General features: G+C 36.4%; 1 protein-coding gene across 12 annotated transcripts in view; it reads right to left on the bottom strand.

Annotated features, from left to right (window-relative positions):
• JAK2 (Janus kinase 2) overlaps positions 1–22,598 on the bottom strand; it is a 98,779-nt gene that overhangs the window by 31,787 nt on the left and 44,394 nt on the right. For 11 of the 12 annotated variants that reach the window (XR_004959498.1, XM_036261222.1, XM_036261217.1 and 8 more), the window contains 6 exons: positions 20,235–20,358; positions 17,457–17,574; positions 14,944–15,089; positions 4,829–5,150; positions 3,920–4,039; positions 643–800 (listed from right to left, as the gene is read on the bottom strand). Coding sequence is in view for 10 of the 12 variants with exons in the window: in XM_036261222.1 (XP_036117115.1) it covers positions 643–800; positions 3,920–4,039; positions 4,829–5,150; positions 14,944–15,089; positions 17,457–17,574; positions 20,235–20,358 (988 nt within the window). In the remaining 2 variants the exon portion in view is untranslated. The remainder of the gene's footprint in view (positions 1–642; positions 801–3,919; positions 4,040–4,828; positions 5,151–14,943; positions 15,090–17,456; positions 17,575–20,234; positions 20,359–22,598) is intronic. The other variant, XM_036261226.1, reaches the window with a different exon arrangement.

Here is a 22,598-nt window from a genome sequence, read left to right as displayed (position 1 = left end):
AGACCCATGACAAGTAACAAAGACTACTGAATTTTAAAATTTGCTATATGTCTGCCCGGCTGGTGTAGCTCAGTGGTTTGAGCATCATCCCATGGACTGAGAGGTCCCAGTTTGATTCCCAATCAGGGTATATGCCCGAGTTGCAGGCTTGATTCCCAGTGTGGAGCATGCAGGAGGCAGCCAATCAATGTTTATTTCTCACATCGTGTTTCTATCTCTCTAAAAGATATCAATGAATAAATAAAATAAAATGTAATATCCACTAATGAGTTCTTAAAAAAATTGTTTGCTGTATGTTTTATTTGCTGCACATTTTTAAAGAAAAGTCAAAATGCAATCTACATGAAAGCAGGAATCATCTGTTTCACTTTTCACTATCTCATAACACACCTAGAAAACTAAATGTCAAACTTATACTGGTAAGAAGTATTCCAGATTGAGATACAGGTGATAAATTATATCCAAAATAATTCTAATTATTATTTAATCTGATTGTAAATAGACTTTGTTATGAAAAACAACTTTAGTTAAGAGTTTTTCTAAATTCCTAAACCTATGTATATCATTCTGTTGTGTAAAACCTTCTTTGTAAATATCTCATTTACTATTTTAAAATTTACTTCTAAAGTCTGTATTACTCACGAAATTGGACCATGACAGTTGCTTTGTATATTTTCAAGCACCACTGGAGATGCTACTTCTTTACAGAGGTAATGATGTGCATCTGCAGTTAATCTATAATATCCATCAATTAACGACACAAAAGACAAAGCCTCCCTTAATGAACTAAGTTCAATTTCCTAAGGAGAGAAAAGAAAAAAGGTATCATTTACAAGTCAACTGCATGCTACGTACTAAAAAATCTCTCTGCTCCATGTTGTTAGATTAATTCTCCTAAATTTTGTTCTAAATTGCTCAAATCTTTTTTATGGTCTGATTTGAATTATAAATTCTTCTGTCTAATATTTAAGACCTTTTGAATATGGGCTTATCATTAAGTTCACTTTACATCCATAATTTTACTATATTTTCCAGTATCACCATTAGAAAAATGTGCCAGTCATCTCAATTAGAAATCTATCCAATCCAATATAAAAGTTGGTATTAATTAGAAATAACGAGCACTTATTTTTACATATCAAATATACACTGCTAAGTTAAAGTATTCATGCTATAGCCTGGCCGGCTGCAGTTCAGTGGTTAAGCATCAACCTATAAACCAAGAGGTCGCTGGTTCAATTCCTGGTCAAGGCACATGGGCCTGAACCCCAGTGGGGGACATGCAGGAGGCAGCCAATTGATGTTCTTTCTCATCTGTTTCTATCTCTCTCCCCCTTCCTTTTTCTCGCTCTAAAATCAATTATTAACTAAAATGTATATAGTATAAACTAAAATCTTATATAGCTATGCTATGATTATATCATGCATATATATGTAAACATATAGTCAGTCTAAAATACAGCATCTTATTTAATGGGAGAACACTGAAACAACTTCTTCTAAAATCAGGAATAAGAAAGCCTATGATTTAATAGTGTATTCTATTGTGTTATACTAACATAGGAAGCAAATATAAATACAGAAATTAAAAACAAAGAGAGCCCTGGCCAGTTTTTCTCAGTGGTTAGAGCGTCGGTCTGTGGTCCGGAGAGACCCGGGTTCGGTTCCCGCTAGGGGCATGTACCTCGGTTGCAGTTTGTCCCCAGCCCTGGTTGGTTGTGCAGGTGGCAGCCACTCAATGTGTCCCTTTCACATCAATGTTTCTCTCTCTCTCTCCCCCTCCCACTCTATCTGAACAAAACATCAAAAAATGTCCTCGGGTGAGGATAAAAAAATAAAATAGATTTCCAAAAAACCCTCAGAAGAGGGGATGGTGGGGGGTGGGAAGAGATAAACCACAGAACTTATATGCGTGTATGCACAACCAACGGACATGGACAACAAAGCCAGGGATGGGGCGGGGGGAGGACTGGAGAGGAAGGTGTCAATGGAGTAAAAGAGGAGAAACATCTGTAATAAAAATAAAATTAAAAACTAAATAAAATAAATAATAAATAAATAAATAAATAAAATAAAAAAGAAATTAAAAACAAGGAGATAAACTATCTCTATTTGGAGATTATATGGCTGAATACTTGGAGAACCCAAAAGAAAACTGCAAAACTATTACAATAGTAAGATAATTTATTAAGATAACAGGATGCAGAAATCAATATCTTTCACACATAATAGTCAATTAGATCATATAATTTAAAAGTATAGCCCTTATGTATAATAACAAAAAAAGTAATATCTAGAATTAAAATTAACCAAAAATGTGCAAAATCATTTTTAGAAAAACTTCAAAACACTCTTGTGAGATACATCGTTTTACTTGAATATATAGAAGATTTACTACGTTCCTGAATTTCCTATTCAAAACTCCCATTATAAAGATATAAAAGTCTTCCCTAAATTAATTTTCTAATTTGTCACAATCCCTATAAAAATACCAACAGGTACTGGAGGATGTACCCAGAAAAACAAGGCAAATATGAGATTCAGAAAACAGGAATCCATTTTAAGAGAGAAAAAGACAACTTCCATGAAATACTTATCAAACTCTTTCTAAACTAGAGCACTATGCAAGGTGCAGAGATTGAACACACACATACACAAATATGATCCTTATCTTCAAGATGCTCATAGTCTAGTAGGGAGTAGGTGCACACTATTACTTTTTTTTTTTTTTTATCCTCACCCAAGGACATTTTTCCATTTTTTGTTCAGATAGAGTGGGAGAGAGAGGAAGAGAGAGAGAGAGAAACATCGACGTGAAAGGGACACATCGAGTGGCTGCTTCCCGCACGACCAACCAGGGCTGGGGAAAAACTGCAACCAAACTCCACGCCCTTAGTGGGAACCGAACCCAGGTCTCTCTGGACTGCAGGCTGATGTTCTAACCGCTGAGCCAAACTGGCCAGGGCTATTACTTATATTTTTATCTAAGAACAGGAAAGCATACTGACTAAAATGAACTGCAAGTTAGTTATAATTTTGGTAATATAAACCTGAAATGGCCAGAGAGGTACATTCAGATACTTAAGTTAAATGAACAAATAATATTAATATGACATTTAAGCCAGGAAGTTAAGAAGCATCTGAGTTAGCCCCACTGGTGTGGCTCAGTGGACTGCACTGGTGTGGCTCAGTGGACTGTCGTCCCATGGACTGAGAGGTCCCAGTTCAATTTCCTGTTAGGGCACATAACCCCAGTTTTGGGCTCAATCCTCAGTAGGGGGTGTGGAGGAAACAGCCGACCAATGTTTCTCTCTCACATAGATGTTTCTATCTCTCTCTCCCTTGCTCTCTTTCTAAAAAGTCTATAAAAACATATTTAAAAAAATAAAACACATGGGATTTCTGAAGCTATTTAATAAAAGAGAAAAGGTTAAATCTTTTAGAATTAATCATGTCTTACAGCTTGAGTAGGGTTGACCTGGGATTGGTTTAAATTTTGTTATATAAATTCCTAGGAGTATTGTTTGATTTCTTTCTCTCCTTTAATTAGGCAGTATGACTGGTATTATTCACATCTCTATTGATAAAAAAAAAGAAGAAGAAGAAATGATAGTCAGGAATAAGAACTATAACAGGGAACTAGTGCAACCCAGAATGGGAAGAAAAAGTAACTAGTGCTATGCTCAACATAAAAATGAGTGAATACATTAATGTATAAGAAACTCTGTGGGAAGATAGTCTTGGTAGTGACACAAAAAGCTGTATGTAAGAAAAAAAGCTCACTAAACTGATATTTATGTTTAGAGCTATATTTAAAACTATAATAAAAATTTATATAAGATAGTAACTCAGATATTAAGAAGAAATACTTCTAAAAACTGTATAACATAATGACTTTTTACTTATAAAGCAAACTTACCAGACTTTTACCATCTTGCTTATGGATAGTTACAATTCTGCTTTCATTTGAGCTTTCCTGGTTTGCCTGCTTAATACTGACATCAATAATATCAGGAAAATCACAATATAACTGTAAATCCTATAATTAAGAGCATTTGAAATTAAAAACAGGTAGAATCTATGGAGTCATTTTAAAACAAGACTTATAAAAGAGACAACATTCATAACAAATTATTTAAGAAAAGAAAGTATTTATAGCAATAGATAAGCATTAAATGGGATTGCTCCCCCAATATTCTAACCCTAGACTACATTGTATCTTGCTCTGACTTAAAAATGAGAGCATTAAAGGGTTCCAAGAATCTTAGGTGTGCTCTAGTACCCTTCAATCCAATCAATATTAATAGAAACCACTGCCAGAAAATTGAAAGCTTATCACAGAATAAAGATCAATAAATTTTTAAATCTCTAATAATCTAAGAATAACAGATAAGAACAAACTTAAAACTTATAATGCAATCCTAAGACAAACTACATTATTTAACAGGTATACATCATCATAATATCAATTAAAATTAAATTTTCTAAGATATTAAAGTTTATTATAGTGCCTTCTATATCAACAATAAAATATAAAAATTAAATATAAGTAAAAGAAAAAAAGGAGGCAAAAGTACTTTTTCTCATGCCTTTTCTAAAACTATAAAAATACCATTACTAATTATTTTGTCATAATTACATAAAATACATATAAGAACAACCAGAAAAGAACTATAGAACTTGATGGCTTTATACCATTAAAAATTTTTACTTCTACCAATGGAAGAAGAAAAGTACAAGGCCATGCTTCAAATGACTTGAATTATTTTGCTTCTATTGCCATTCTACTTAAATTAACAAAGAATGAGAACGTATCATTAAGAATTACCTGTTCTGTCAGTGTCTCACTTTCTTTATGTTTCCCTCTTGACCACTGAATTCCACCGTTTCCAGTTATTATAACGGTTGCAAAAATCTCCTCACCTGAAGGACCTCTTCCAGATTCTTTTACTTCAAATTGCTCTGTGTAAAAGGCAGACTGAAGAGTTTCCAGATTTATAAGATACTTAAGTTTCAAGTTCCTGGCAGTGGCTTTGCAATGGCTGAACTGTTCAATAAATCTGCGAAATCTGTATCTTATTCGCTTTCTTGTCAAAATATGATAGTCTTGGATCTTTGCTCGAATACATTTTGGTAGGAATGTCTTGTAGCTAGGGATAAAGAGTACATACAGAGAAACAAAACAAATTGGAATATATATCTAAAACAAAATTACAACTAAAATCCCTCCCATTGACATGCCAACAGCCACAAAGACTCAATTACAATAGAAGGGTAGACAGTCTACACAAGGGGTACACAGTGAGGGCCCAGCTAGGGTAACCAGGGAGGCTGTGCCACTGGACTCTATAGGACACCTGCTACAATAGGCCACCCTAGGATGCCTAGGAGACATAGAAACTCTACCTAATACATAGAAACAAACACAGGGAGACAGCCAAAATGAGGAGACAAAGCAACATGTCCCAAATGAAAGAACAGAACAAAACTCCAGAAAAAGAACTAAACGAAACAGAAATAAGCAATCTAACAGATGCAAAGTTAAAAACACTGGTTACAAGGATGCTCAAGAAACTTAGTGAGGGGACTTCCGGTCAAGATGGCGGCGTAGGTAAACGCGGTATCGTGTCCTCCCACAACAACATCAAAGTTACAACTAAACTACAGAACAACCATCATTCTAAACCACCTGAAATCAAGCTAAATGGAAGTCCTACAACTACGGAATTAAAGCAGCAGCCACATCCAAACTGGGCGGAGGGAAGGAGGGGCGGAGGCATGAGGGCTGGTGGAGAGAGGAGCTGGTCCCACACCCACGTGTGGTGGATAAAAATCAGGAGGACACCTCGGCTGGGAAGGTCCTCCCTGAGGACTGAAGGATCCCTGTCCCACACCAGGTGCCCCGCTCAGGGTTCCAGTACCAGGAAGAGAAGTCCCCATAACTTCTGGCTGGAAAAACTAGCAGGAACTGAGGCTCAGGGAAGCTGAAGCGGCTGGAGCCCCAGGCAGCTCCTTAAAGGGCCCACGCATGAACTTATAGGACTCTCTCCCTCTAAGCTCTAGGAGCACCAGAGACATACAGGGAACAACTGAGCTGTTTGGCACTGGAGCAAGGGCTGGAGAGGGGGCTTTCTCCAGGACAAACGTGCTGTTAGAGACCTTTGTTCCTTTGGTGAGCCCTTCCCAGGGGGGCGGCAGACAGCGGCCACATCTGGGACTCCAGCAACCAGGCTCACATTGGTAGCCCCACCCTGGTGACTCCCTGAGGCCCCGCCCCACCCAACTTTCAGGCCCACCCAAGCTGTTGCCACTTGCTTAACCATAGGATTGGCCTGTCTTGGATCCTGCTTCAGGTTTTTCCTAAATTCTTTCAAACGAGCAGCATCTGGTCTCAGCTAGCCCCATACCTCTCGTTAAGTAATACATGGAAACAAACACTGGGAGGCAGCCAAAATGAGGAGACAAAGAAACATGTCCCAAATGAAAGAACAGAACTAAACCCCAAGGAAAGAACTAAGTGAAATGGAGATAAGCAACCTAACAGACGCTGAGTTCAAAATACTGCTTATAAGGATGCTCCATGAACTTAGGGCCTCAAGAGCATAAAAAAGGATCAGTCAGAAATTATGGACACACAATCAGAATTGAAGGAGGAATTAACTGAAATAAAAAATAATTTACACAGATTCTATAGTAGAGTATGTAAATCCAAGAAGCAAACCATCGATTTGGAATACAAGGAAGCAAAAAATGCCCAATCAGAACAGCAAAAAGAAAAAAGAATCCAAAAAAAAAAATGAGGATAGTGTAAGGAGCCTCTAGGACAACTTCAAGCGTGCCAACATTCGCATCTTGGGGGTGCCAGAAGGAGAAGAGAGACAACAAGAAATCGAAAACCTGTTTGAAACAATAATGGCAGAAAACTTTCCTAACTTGGTGAAGGAAACAGACATACAAGTCCAGGAAGCACAGAGAGTCCCAAACAAGATGAACCCCAAGAGGCCCACACCAAGACACATCATCAAAATGCAAAAGGTTCAAGACAAAGAGAGAATCTGAAAAGCAGCAAGACAAAGGCAGCTAGTTACCTATAAGGGAATTCCCATAAGGCTGTCAGCTGATTTCTCAAAAGAAACTTTGCAGGCCAGAAGGGAGTGACAAGAAATATTCAGAGTGATGAAAAGCAAGAACCTACAACCAAGATTACTCTATCCTGCAAAGCTGTCATTTAGAATCAATGGCCATATAAAGACTTTCCCAGACAAGAAAAAGTTAAAGGAGTTCATCACCACCAAACCATTATTATTTGAAATGATGAAGGGCCTTTCTGAAGAAAAAGATAAAATATATGAACAAACAAAATGGCAATGAATACATATCTATCGACAATGGAATCTACAAACAAAATGAACAGTAGAACAGAAACATTCTCATAGATACAGAGAACATTTTGTTGGTTGCGAGATGGGAGGGGGTTTGGGGGAATGGGTGACAAAGATGAAGGGATTAAGAAGTACAAATTCTTTGCTAGACTGACAAACCTCAAAGGGAAAGGAGTTGGGGCGGTGGGAAGAAATAAACCAAAGAACTTATATGCATAACCAATGGATACAGACAATAGTGTGGGAAAAGGCGGGAGGGGGGCAGGAGTGGAGAGGAGAGGGTCAATGGGGGGAAAATGTGGAACATCTGTAATGCATTTTACATTCAACAATAAAGATTTAAAAAAATAAAAAGAAACTTAGTGAGAATTTCAAGGAACTTAGTGAAGACCTCAGGAGCATAAAAAAGGACCAGTTAGAAAAGAAGGATGTACTAACTGAAATAAAGAATAATTTACAGGGAATCAATAGTAGAGTCGGTGAAGCCAAGAAGCAAACCATGGATTTGGAATATAAGGAAGCAAAATACACCCAATCAGAACAGCAAAAAGAAAAAAGAATGCAAAACAAAAAAAAAAGGATAGGATAAGGAGCCTGTGGGACAACTTCAAGCAAACCAACATTCGCATCATGGGAGTACCAAAAGGAGAAGAGAGAGGGCAAGAAACTGAAAACCTATTTGAAAAAATGACAGAAAACTTCCCTAACTTGGTGAAGGAAACAGACATACAACTCCAGGAAGCACAGAGTCCCAAACAAGATGCACCCAAAGAGGTCCACACCAAGACACATCATCATCAAAATGCTGAAGGTTAAATACAAAGAGAGAATCTTAAAAGCAGCAAGAGGAAAGCAGTTTGCTACCTACAAAGGAGCTCCCATAAGACTGTCAGCTTATTTCTCAAAGGAAACGTTGCAGGCCAGAAAGAAGTGGCAAGACATATTAAAGGTGATGAAAAGCAAGGACCTACAACCAAGATTATTCTATCCTGCAAAACTATCATTTAGACTCAATAGACATATAATGAATTTCCCAGATAAGTAAAAGCTGAAGGAGTTCATCACCACCAAACCAGTATTATATGAAATGTTGACAGTCTTCTTGAAGAACAAAAATATGAACAATAAAATGGCAATTAATACATATCTATCAACAATTAAATCTACAAACAAAATGAGCAAGCAGGAAATAGAGAACTTTTTCTAGGTTGCCAGATGGGAGGGGGTTGAGGGGATGGGTGAAAAAGGTGAAGGAATTAAGAAGTACAAATTGGTTGTTAAACAGATGAACTTCAAAGGGAAGAGGGCGGGGGAGATAAACCAAAGAACTTATATGCATATATGCATAAAAATGGACACAGACAATACTGTGGGGAGGGCAGTGGGGTGGGGGGAAACGAGGAGTGGGGGAGTCAATGGGGAAAAAAAGGGGGGACACCTATAATACATTCAACAATAAAGATAAGTTTAAATAAATAAAGATAATTAAAAATTTTTTTAAATGCTTCTCTAATAAGGTAGTTATTATAAACCAGGTAGTTAAAACCATTTCTTTAACATATATTTCCTATACCATACCTTCCTCTAATATACATCCTTCTTCAGGGAACTTTTACTCCACTTATACTTTCTCTTCTATCCACGTATCTTAAAAATACTAATGCTCTGTCTGGCCAGTGTGGGTCAGTGTTTGAGCATCAACCGATGCGCCAAGAGGTCTTCAGGTCAATTCTGGGTCAGGGAACATGCCCAGGTCGTGGGCCAAATCCCCAGCCAGGGGGCATGCTGGAGGCAACCAATCAATATTCTCTCTCATCAATGTTACTATCTCTCTCTCCCTCTCTGTTCCTCTCTCTCTAAAAATCAATAAAGGGGAAAAAAAATTTTTTTAATACTAATGCTCTTCCCATCTTAAATGTAAAATCTCTTTATTGCACATCCTCTCCAGCTACAGCCTACCTAGCCTCTTTTTGAAAAGTTTAAAACAGCCATTTCTATTTTCTTGCTTTCCATTTACTCAACTCACTCTAATTCGGTTTCTGCTCCACAGTCCCACATAAATTGCTCTTACTAAAATAAAATGAAAATTTCCATGTTACTAAAAACCCAGATTCTTTTGTTTATTTTTCTTGTAAATTTTCAGCAGCATCCAACATTGTTGATCATTCTCTCTTTGAAAGTCTCTCCCCTTAGCTTTCCTGATTTTATTCCCATCTCTTTGGTTACTCCTTTTCAACCTCCTTTACAGGTTCATTCCTCTTTACCTGGTGATTTAATGTTGAAGTTCCTTGAGACTTAATTATGAGCCCTCTTCTTATGTATACACATTCTCTTTCTTCTAGATACTCTATATGCAAATCACTTGCTATTTCCATCTCTAGCCCTGACCTCTAAACTCCAGACCCTTATCTTCCACAGTCTAGTCAATCTACCCATTTTAATTTGGATGGCCCAAACGCTTCTCAATGTGTCAAACCAAACTCATGAGTCTCCCTAACATCCCCCCAAGATCCTCTTACAACATTCCCTTTCTGAGGAAACAGCACCACAATTACCTATTTCTGCAAGTCCCAGAAACCCAGGAATCACCCTTTACACTACCTTTTCCCTCAAACCCCATTATTCATTCAATCCATCACCACATTCCCTTGATTTTACCTTTTATATATTTCTCTCATTTGTCCATTTTTCTCATTACTAACCCATTCAACTGCATCTCCTGAAACAACTACTATAATGCCTTACTCTCTGATTGACCCTCATTTCCATTTACTCTTATACCCCTCTGATTTGTTTTCTACACTGAGTCATGGGGATCTTTTAAAAACACAAATCTAATCATTTCACCCTTACTTGATTTCTTGGTGTTTTGTTTGTTTGTTTGTTTGTTTTTTAAAGAGAGGGGGGGGAGGGAGAGGGAGAGGGAGAGACAGAGAGAAATATTCATGATAGAGAATCACTGATCGACTGCCTTCTGCACATCCTCTACGGGGGATCGAGCTCACAACCCGGGCATGTGCCCTGACTAAGAATCAAACCAGTGACCTCTTGGTTCCTGGGACAATGCTAAACCACTGAACCACATTGGCTAGGTTCTTAGTGTTCTTAACCTTGACAACATGACTAAGGTTTTACATGATCAAGCTCCTGCCTCATCTCCTACTAACTCTTTGAGCTCTGATTTACTCTCTTCAGTCTTCCTATGCTCCCTTCTACTACAAGGCCTTTTCCATCCCTTATCTCTCTTTACTCATTAAATTCTACTTATTTTTCAGACACTAAAAGCCATACTCTGTTCCTTTTCATAGTAATTATACATTTGTAAATAAATATATAAAAAAATTTAATAAAAGTCTAGATAGTATTTAGGAGATCCTCAGTAAGTGTAGAAAACACTGAAAAAGAAAGATTAAAAATACAATCAGAATGCAAGTTCAAATGCCTACTTTATCTATTTCTGTCAAAAAATTAGTTACCAAGAGCCTCACTAAATTTGGGCAATTTACATAATAAGGCTCTGGAAAACTAATCTGAAGATTAAAAAGAAGAATTTAAGACAACATCATACAACAAGGCTTTCCACTTTGATTCCTAGAATAAAGGACCAAACATATACTTTTTGGGAATACCACAGGAGTGTGTGGTTCTTGAATATGATGAATACACGTCAGTGTCATGCTATCAGAACCAGACTTGTTAGAAACACTAAAATATTTCAAGAGACACAAGTTATTAACTCTTGAAGCATAAAAACATTTGTTTCTGATGCTTCTCTTATACTGAGTTTTTAAAGAATCCTACAATTAAGGTGCTAAAAGGCTCTGAAATTGAGCTTTGCTTTAGAAATTGTACTGTATTTTGTACTGTAAATGTAATCTTCATCTTATTGTTACAATTGAAGTAGGTCATTGGCTATTCTAGTATTAGCTTAGTTGTTTAGAAAGGGAGTCTTAGTGACATGAGGTATGTAGCTTAGTCACTATGTAAGTGCCCTTGGCCCTGGCCCAATGTTTGCAAATTCAAGAGTCTCCTTTAAATTTCTTCCATTCTCCAGTTCTCTTCATCACACCCTTTAGCAAATGTAAGATTTTAAAGAGCATATGAAGAATTGTGTCCTTCACTTTCTGTACTCCACACCTAAGCAAAACTATCCAGTTAGGAATTGGCACACAGAAAATTAAGTATCTAATACATACACGTGCACAAACACATATATGCAGGTGCATAAGGAAAGAGGCATGTGCTCACAGACACACCTAATACACAAGTACAGATACAAAGAGATGCACCTTACATGTATTTTTATTTTAAGTCTGGGAAAGGATATGTATTTAGTTATACTAATCAGAGATCCATACTCTACTAGATATTTCTGGGAACAAAGCAGCTTATTTAATTCTGTCCCAAACTAGTCATTCATTTGTTCTCCCATCAATCCTGAATATTTTACATTGAGCAGAGTCTTTGATTATTTCTCAGAAATGAGCACTAAATGAGAATTCAGAAACCAGCAGTGAGTTAAATTATATTAAGAAGGCAAGCAAGGCAGGCATGTTTTTTGCTTCAGGCATTAATTATTTATCTAACATTAAAATATCATGGTACAAGAGACAAAAGAAAAAACAGAAAAATTAGACTACTACAAAATTTAAACTCTTGTGCTGCAAATGATACTTTCAAGAAAGTCAAAAAAACAATCCAAAGAATGGTAAAAATATTTGCAAAACATATATATGATAATTTATATCTAGAAATTTGTATCCAGAATATATAAAGCCCTTACAACTCAATAATAAAAATACTAAATTATACATTTTAAATGTGTGAACTTTATGGTATGTGAATTATATCTCAATAAAGCTGTTTTAAAAATCATGGAATTTTATAATGTATGTTTGATATCTGTACAATTTTAAAAGTAAAACAAAAATAAATAATGCAGAAATTTACAGATGCTTTTATATCCTGATTAAGAAAAAACAGAGAAACACAATTACTAAACATTCACTGAGTTTGGGAGGCTAGACTAAATAATATAGGGAGAATAAAGAGGGCATGATTCCTGACCTCAAAGAAACCACAGATTGTGCCAAGACTTTGAACAATATCATGGTTTCCAAAGCAGAAGTGTTCCAACATAGCATAAACCTAGAAACAGCTTCATATTTATAAAATTTATTTTCAGTGGCTCAAAGCTTCTCTGTGCTTCACCTGTGTTCCCTTCAATTCCTTCAGTTTCCATTAATTGTATGCAAGATACACCTTCCCTTATATATTTGGTGTTTTCCTATGGTCTGGCATCTAGCAGATATTCAGTAAATGCTGTTAAATGAGTGAATAAATGAACAAATGAATAAATAAATTAATATCCAAAAGGGTGTCCAATCTTTAATCTTTAATAAAGATTGAGGCTTTAGTGAAAACAGAAATGTTTTTGGTTTTCCTTTGGGATTTGGAATCTTCTAGATTCCTCAGTGAGTTCCTGAAATCATACCCTATGGCCTACACCCTTAGGTTAAGTCCTAATGGACATCTAAAAGCAAGACAAGATTATTTAAAACCAAAGAGGGAAACATAAAATTGATACCCTGCAAACTGCATATGAACTGTTCTGAAGGCACTCAAGGAAGAAGTGACTGAAGCCAATTATTGAGAGAAGCATTTCAAGGAATAAGAGGAGTTTAAACCAGATTCATGGCATATTCAAACTTTTAATCTGCCTAGTATGTAATAAGTAAGACATATATTTACTATTCAAACATAAAAAAACAACAATAAAGCATTCCTATATATACCCATATTCATATACACCTTTAAAAAGACTTTCCAGCTATTAAAGCTGGACTGCAGGAGTACTGTTTCAAAAATTATATTTAGCATGATTGTCAAAATTCAATGTGCATAAGAATAACTTGGAGAATGTGGAGTGTATAAGATTCTGCTGAATCAGCTATAAGATGAATAAGGTCTGACGATCTAATGTACAACACAGTGACTATAATTAACACTATATATGTATAACTAAAATTTGCTAAAGAAAACAGAACTTAAATAGTCTCCCCAGCTCTCACCTTCAAAAAACAAAACAAAAAGAAAAGATAAATGTGAGGTGATGGATGTATTATATTAATAAACTTCATAGGGGATCCTTTCACAATGTATACGTACATCAAATCATCATGATGTACAATTCAAATACCTTACATTTTTATATATCAATTATACCTCACTAAAGCCAATTTTTTTAAAAATATGCTGAAACATTTATAAAAATTCCTATTTGCAGACTTTACCTCAGATTTACTGAAACCAAATTCTCGGGTTAGAGCCCAAGAACCTTCCATCTTAGCAGGAACCTCAGGTGATACTACTTCAAGTAAAATATGGACACTATCACAGCCTGGCTGGTGGGGCTCAGTGGATTAAGCATCATCGGAGTGGTCCCAGTTCGATTCCCAGTCAGGACACACATGTGGGCTCGATCCCCAGTGGGGGGTGTGCAGGAGGCAGCCAATCAATGTTTCTCTCTCACACATCAATATTTCTATCTCTCTCTCCCTTCTTCTCTCTCTCTCTAAAAAAAAAAAAAAATCAATAAAGACATATTTTATTTTATTTTATTTTATTTTTATTTTTTTATTTTTTTTTATTTTTTATCCTCACCAGAGGACATTTTTCCATTTTTTGTTCAGGTAGAGTGGGAGGGAGAGAGAGAAACAGAGAGAGAGAGAGAGAAACATCGACGTGAAAGGGACACATCGAGTGGCTGCCACCCGCACAACCGACCAGGGCCGGGGACAAACTGCAACCGAGGTACATGCCCTTAGCGGGAACCGAACCCAGGTCTCTCTGTACCGCAGGCCGACGCTCTAACCGCTGAGCCAAACTGGCCAGGGCAATAAAGACATATTTTAAAATAAATAAATAAGATATGGACATGATCAGAAACATTCTGATTCAGAATTATTTATACAGACAATGTGAGAATCTGCTGGCAGAAATTATGCCTCCAGGTACTCTTTTCAGCTCTCTGACCTTCCAGCCTTTTCAGAATAAATAAATCAAATAATACATAGGTAGTGAACACCTATGATATTTTCTGTAGTACACCAACTCAGTAATTTCTTTTTGTTATAAGATAAATAAGTATTACTCAGGTGCAATGTACATACACTATAATAACTAGAGTTTATGCTGCGGTATGGTACACATGAAAGTTGTTAAGGCAGTGGATCCTAAGAGTTCTCATCTCAAGGAAAAAATATTTTTTCTTTCTCTTTTTTCTTTCTATCTATATGAAATGATTGATGTTAACCGAATTCATAGTGGTAATCATTTCATGATATATATAAGTCAAATCATTATGTTGTATGCCTTATATACAGTGTTTATGTCAATATTTCAATAAAAAAGGAAGAAAGTATGTTGTTCACAAGAAGGAAAAGTTACCCGTACAACTTTTAACCATTATAAAATGAAAAATATGGGCAAACACATTAAATACAAGTAAATCATATAAAAAGTCCATATTTATATATATGGATTTACATAAGGAATTTACCTGACAGAGCTATAGATGTCCAGTGGGGTTTGATCATTTTCTTTGGCTATTCTCATCATATCTAACACTGCCATCCCAAGACATTCTTCCTGTGTTTCATGAGTCACAGGTACTTTTATCCATCCATGCAAAAAATCATGGCGCCACTAAAGGAAAAATATATTTAGAAGAAAATATCTCATAAGTTTCAATCACATTTTAATCTATTATTGCATTTTAACCTATAATGTAATTTCCAGAACACATATATTTAAAAAGAACACCAACTCCGTTTTTCAACCATTTTGCCATGAAATTTTAGTTAAAGTTCCTTTGCGAATGGAAACTGATTGAAATTTGTTAGCAACTACAGAGTGCATATATCAATCTATTTCACTGCTTATATCTTCAAATTAAATCTTCTACATCAAAACTACCTAAATTTAAATAGATATTAATTAAATATGTACTGAGTTCTAAATATCTTCAAAAAGCCAAGGTTGAAGGTTTGATCTCCAGTTAAGGCACATACAAGAATCAATCAATGAATGCATAAGTAGAACAACAAATCGATGCTTCTCTCCCCATTCACCCACCCACACGCCCTTCCTCTCTCTCAAATCAATCAATTAAAAAAAAAGGTGTTATATTAAAAACAGTTGGATACAGTATAAGATATGGTCTCAACCCTCAAGGAGACTGAAATCTAGCAGAGAAGCTAAACATGTAAATAGAAAATTAGGATGCCAGATACTGTATAGTAAGGGTCACACAACAGATAGTTCAGGATTATATCCAGTTGGCATAATCAAAGTTGGTTTCATGGAAAATTCGGTAATTCATGTATTCTTTGAAGATAAAGTAAATTTTAATGGACAAAAAGTCATGGTCAAGAAATCATACAAGAACAAAGCATGTTCAAAGATTCAAGCTAGTTTGATTGTAACAGACAATTTATGTAAGAAAATAGTATGAACTAAAACTTGGAAAAGTAAGTTGGGGTCTGACAGCAGGAACCCTTGTGTGACTTGATCCTGAAAGCAATAGAGAACCAGTTTCCTAAAGCATCTCTTCTTAAAGCTTCAAGACTTTTATTCATTGGCAGAAGGACCAATGATAGCAGTGCTTTAAGAAAATAAAGTGTACTCTGGGAGACTCTTTTTTTTTTTTTTTTTAATCCTCACCCGAGGACATTTTTCCATTTTTTGTTCAGATAGAGCGGGAGGGAGAGAGAGGAAGAGAGAGAGAGCGAAACATCGATGTGAAGGGACGCATAGAGGGGCTGCCACCCGCACAACCAACCAGGGCCGGGGACAAACTGCAACCAAGGTACATGCCCTTAGCAGGAACCGAACCCGGGTCTCTCTGTACCGCAGGCCGACGCTCCAACCACTGAGCCAAACTGGCCAGGGCCCGGGAGACTCTTTAAGAGGCTGCTATAATGGTTCAGATATGAGGAAATAAGAACCTGATGTGGGGAACAGAAGACATTAAAAGAGTCTAAAAAATTGATAACTTTGTAATAACATATATATAATTATATATAAAGAATGAAGAGCCCTGGCCCGTTTGGCTCAGCGGTTAGAGCGTCGGCCTGAGGACCGAAGAGAGCCGGGTTCAGTTCCCGCTAAGGGCACGTACCCTGGCTGCAGTTTGTCCCTGGCCCTGGTTGGGTCATGTGGGTGGCGACCACTCGAGGAGTCCGTTTCACATCGATGTTTGTCTCTCTCTCCCTCCCTCCCACTCTATCTGAACAAAATATCAAAAAATGTCCTCGGGTGAGGATAAAAAAAAGAATGAAGAAAAGGGGAAAACAGAAGTTCTAAGATTTTGACCAGACTACTTTAGAGATAAAGATAAAATCAGATTGAATATGTTATGCGAGAAAAGGGTAGAACACAAAAATCACCAATATTCTAAAAGTAATAGCAATTTCCTTTATAAGAAAGGTAAGAGCTATAATATTAGCTGAAATACAAATATTTAACCAAGGTTTAAAACTGGATAAAAGAAAAATAGGGCCTTCTTCTATATTTCTTTTTATGTAGCTTCCTTCTTTTGATGTGATAACTTATCTCATGAACTTCAAGTTTACATAAATTTTTAAAAATAATTTTATTAAAAAATAAGTATGCATTTATAAGTAGGTTTGTTTGTTAGCTTTCTATTAACTAATTAGAAAATATTTTTGTATAAGAAAATAAACTATATTACTTAAAAGGCACAAACAATGAAATAATCAGCCTTAACCAAAACAAAGGCCCAAATGTTGGTAATAAAAAATTAATTCAGGGAAGGAGCTGAATTTCTTTATGCTCTATTCTAACCAACCCTTATTTCACCACACTTTTGAAAATGGGCATGTAAGGCAGCCAATTGATGTTCTCTCTCATCAATGTTTCTATCTCTCTCTCCCTCTCATTTCCTCTCTCTGTAAAATCAATAAAGAAAAAAAATTTTTTTTTAAAAAGAGGTAACTACACTGCAAGGTATTTATCATTGAACACATGTAGAAATAGATAATATAATCATACCTGAGCAAAAAGGTAAGACATGACAAAATCGTCAAGAAGAGGAGCTTCAGCACCTCGAGATATTCCATGCCGATAGGTTCTGTTGCTGCTGTTACAATACCAGTAAGGAAAGTAAAATCTACAAGACAGTTAAAACATTCCATTAGCCTCCAAATAATTCAAATATAAATGTACTGTGCATCTATAACCACTTCTAACATACTGAAAGGTATTATCCCATAATCAGAAAACACAGCTGATAGTGTTAAACACAAGTTAAGAAAAAAGGAAATCTGGATAAGACCATAAAAAAAATATAGGTAGAAAATACAAGAAACATAAATGTAAAATCAATATACTGCCTTCTTCCATGCACAGAATGTAGAAGCAATAATAGGATTCTTAAAATATCATCTCTAACTAATGACTTTTTGCTTCTTTGTTCTCAATTATTAAACTTTTTAAAATTTCCTTTCTTACTGCACTTGTCAGGAACTCCACTAAAATCCTAAACAAAAGCAGTAACTGCTGTTGTTGTCTTTGTTCCTTATTTTATTTATTTATTTATTTTTTTTTATCCTCACCTGAGGATATTTTTCCATTTTTTGTCCAGATAGAATGGGAGGGAGAGAGAGGAAGAGAGAGAAAGAGAAAAAAACATCGACATGAAAGGGACACATCGAGTGGTTGCCACTCACACAACCCAAGCAGGGCCGGGGACAAACTGCAACCGAGGTACGCGCCCTTAGTGGGAACTGAACCCAGGTCTCTCTGGACCGCAGGCCAACACTCTAACCGCTGAGCCAAACTGGCCAGGGCTATTATTATTTTTCATTTATTTTTTTTATCCTCACCCAAGGACATTTTTGCATTTATCTTCAGATAGAGCAGGAGGGAGAGAGGGAGGAAGAGAAAGAGAAAAACATCAATGTGAGAGAGACACACTGACCGATTGCCACCCACACAACCCCAAATGGGGCCAGGACAAACTGCAATAAAGCTATGTGCCCTTAGCGGGAACCGAACCCAGGTCTCTCCGGTCCGTGGGCCAACACTCTAACCGCTAAGCAAATCAGCCAGGGCTTTGTTCTCAATTTTAAAGAGACAGTTTCTAGTATTTTATCATTTAAGAATATTATTTGCTACATGTTTTTTATAGACACCCTTTATTATGGAAATGACATTTTTGAGTCTTAGTTAATTAAGGATTCCTTTACCTTTCTTTTTAAAATTATAAATGGGTCCATGTTCTTTTTTACTGCAACACTGGACTCTCTGCATTGAATGGATCTATTTCATAAGTAAGAGCCACAGATCAAACTAAACTCTTTTTTTCTTTAAAGATTTTTTATTGATTTCCAGAAAGAGAGGAAAGGAGAAGGAAAGAGAAACACTGACGTGAGAGCAAAACATCAACTGGCTGCCTCCTTACATACCTCCTTCAAGTGATCAATCCCGCAACCCATAAGCCCTGACCAAGAATCGAACCATCAACCTTTTAGTGTGTGGGATGACACCCAACCAACTGAGCCACACTGGCCAGGCAAACTTAACTTCTTTGTTTCATCCTTCTGAATAGAAAAGTACCTCTAGATTTCTCTAAATCAGTATTACATGTTACCATAAATTATTAAATAAATTAACATTATAATTTGAGACTGTAAAGAACACTGGCAAAATCAACAAATCATCAAACAACAAGTGTTGGCGAGGGTGTGGAGAAAAGGGGACTCTAGTGCACTGCTGGTGGGAATGCAGACTGGTGCAGCCACTATGGAAAACAATATGGTGTTACCTCAAAAAATTAACAATTGAACTTCCATTTGACCCAGTGATTCCACTCCTAGGAATATACCCTAAGAAACCTGAAACACCAATCAGAAAGAATATATGTACCCCCATGTTTGTAGCAGCACTATTTACAATAGCTAAGATCTGGAAACAGCCCAAATGTCCATCAGTAGACGAATGGATAAAAAAGCAATGGTACATATGCACAATGGAGTACTACGCAGCTGTAAGAAAGAAAGATCTCTTATCCTTTGAGACTACATGGAGGGACCTGGAAAGTATCATCCTAAGTGAAACAAGCCAAACAGAGAAAAACAAGTATCATATGATCTCACTTATTTGTGCAATATAATGAACATAAAAGTCTGAGAAATGGGGTAGTCCCAGAGATGTGGAAGTGGGGTACAGACTGACAATCTCCAGGAGAGGGGGTGGTGAGGGAGAGATAAACCACAGAAATTATATGCATGTATGCATGAATAATGGACATGGACAACAAACTGGGGAAAGGGCAGGAAGGGAGGGGGAGGGGGGAATCAGTGGGAGAAAAAGGAGAAACATCTGTAACAAAAATTAACTAATAAAAAAACAAATAAATAAAATAAAATAAAAAAGAACACTGGCAAAATCTTCTCTTCAACTTTTAGAACAGTTATTAAAAAGAAGAGGTGTGAGATTAAATTTTACTGCACAAAACCTCTAATTTCCTGGAAAATTATCAATATTCCAATTAGTTAAGATTTTGCTAATAAAGCCATGCTCGCCTTTTAAAAATGTAATTTTAAGTGGTAAAGTAGCATCTCATCAGAAGAGCTTTATTGTCAGAGCATTCTAGTTAAAGAACATGTATGGACAATTCCTCTAATGGAGAGTCTTAAATGAAGAAAATTAAATGCGAATCAGTTTTAGTCTCTGATATTAAGTAAATTGCAATTAAAAATATGTTCAATAATTAATCCCACTTTGTTCTTTCACCATTAAGTGGAGTCATTTTACTGAAGAAAGTACCTTATTCTGTAGAGTACATTATGCCTGGTTGAATCATCTATATGGAAGACGTGGTTGGGCGGATACCAGATCCTTTCTGTTTCACTCATTAAAGCAAACATACTATGATACACTGGTGTGATTCCTAGGAAAGAAGCGGAGAAAAAAAAAATGAGTACAGATAATTAAAACTACATTTACATAACATCTATAATTTGTAGTGGGTCTGAAGTAACAACCAGTACCAGCACAAAATGCAGTAGTAAGTTGAAATCTTTTGGTTCAACACAACCTACAACTGAATTCTTAACTAAGTATCTTTTTGTGTGTTTTTTTATCCTCACCCGAGGACATTTTTCCATTTTTTGTTCAGACAGAGTGGGAGAGAGAGGGAGGGAGGGAGCTAGGGTGGGAGGGAGGGAGGGAGGGAGCTAGGGTGGGAGAGGGGGAGAGAGAGAGAGAGAGAGAGAGAGAGAGAGAGAGAGAGAGAGAGAGAGAGAGAAACATCAACATGAAAGGGACATATCGAGTGGCTGCAACCCACACGACCAACCAGGGCAGGGACAAACTGAAACCGAAGTACGCGCCCTTAGCCAGAACCAAACCTGGGTCTCTCTGGACCGCAGGCCGATGCTCTACCTGCTGAGCCAAATCGGCCAGGGCTTAACTAAATATCTTTTTTCCCTATATTTTAAAATATACTTGCTGGGACTTTTTCAAGCAAAATTTTTAAATTATTCAATTTTTTAGATGTCTCTATAGAAAAACTGATTCAAATCTGTGTGTGTTTTAATTGATAATGAGGACATATTTAGAAGTCACTGGAGCCCTGGCCTGTTTGGTTCAGTGGTTAAAGCATCAGCAGGCAGACCACAAGGACGAGGGTTTGATTCCCAGTCAAGGGCACGTCCCTGGATTGCATGTTCTATCCCTGGCCCCAGTCCAGTTCGTGTGGGAGGTAACCAATCAATGTGACTCTCTCATATCAACGTTTCTCTTTTTCCCTCCCTTCCTTTCTTCCTCCCTTCCTCCCTCCCTCCCTTCAACTCTATCTAAAAAATCAATGAAAAAATATCCTCAAATGAGGATTAACAACAACAAAAAAAGAAGTCAATGGATCCTGTTAAGAAAGCAGTGAAGCAGCTTTATTTTTAAATATCAAGTTTATGTAATACACTAATAATTATATTCTCTACACTATTTAAACTTACAATGCAAAATTTTAATTGTGAACTTAAAATGCAAGCATATTAATTTTTTTTCAAAGATATTTTAGGATGTACATGAACAAAAACTTGAAGGCCACTGAACTTTTTTTTTTTTGGTATGTGCTCCTAGTGGGAACTGAACCTGGGACTCTCTGGTCTGTGGACCGACGCTCCAACCACTTGAGTCAAACCGGCAAGGACTGAACATTTTTTAAAATGTTTTTATTGATTTTTTTTTAGAGAGAGAGAGATAGAGGCATCGATGTGAGAGAGAAACATCAATTGGCTGCCTCCTGCATGTCCCCTACTGGGGATCGAGCCCACAACCCAGGCATGTGCCCTGACCAGTAACTGAACTGGAACCTCTCAGTCAATAGGACAATGCTCAGTCCACTGAGCCACACCAGCCAGACAGCCGCTGAACTTTTTAAAAACCATATAAAATATCTAAGCCACACAATTACTGCTTTTTATTTCCCAGCACATATAGAACATTTACACACACACACACACACACACACACACACCCCAATCATGTGGAGATTAAAAACAAGTCTCCAAAAATGCCACAGAATAACCATACACAGCATGTTCTCTAATCATGCCTCAATTAACTCAGAAATGAATACTTAAAATTTTTAATTCTATATATTTGAAAATATAAGCCTCCAAAACAAGAGCATTTTTATTTTAGTGATATTTTCATTCTTTTCTACTGTAGGCAAAAATGACATGGACCTTGACACAGTAACAACAAAACATTTAAATTTGTAGTTATGTTATTAAAACAACTGTCTATTCATAGATGTGTAATAATTTCAGTAAGTTACATATAAAAAGCTTATTCAGTAAAAACTCTGTAACAAATGTATCCTTGCATTCATTCTTATATTTAAAAATACTTCTAAATATCTCACAAGTCACAGGAGAAATTATACCATAAATTTAAACGCATTTATAGTAAATGATCATCAACACCACGTATTAAAAATTATAATATATAACTACTGTGAAACTCAAGAGGGAAAATTGTGGCTTTAATCTAATTACATTGGAAAATAAGTGACTGATCTCAGTTATCTAAGTCAAGACGTCAGCAAAACAGAGTAATCCCAAAAACAGCTGAAAAGAGGACATGACACAATAGCAGTTAACAGGGAATAAAAATATAATAAAG

Source organism: Molossus molossus, unplaced genomic scaffold (genome assembly GCF_014108415.1).
Source record: "Molossus molossus isolate mMolMol1 unplaced genomic scaffold, mMolMol1.p scaffold_m16_p_14, whole genome shotgun sequence".
Taxonomy (NCBI): Eukaryota; Metazoa; Chordata; class Mammalia; order Chiroptera; family Molossidae; genus Molossus; species Molossus molossus.
This window is presented reverse-complemented; position numbering and strand designations above follow the sequence as displayed.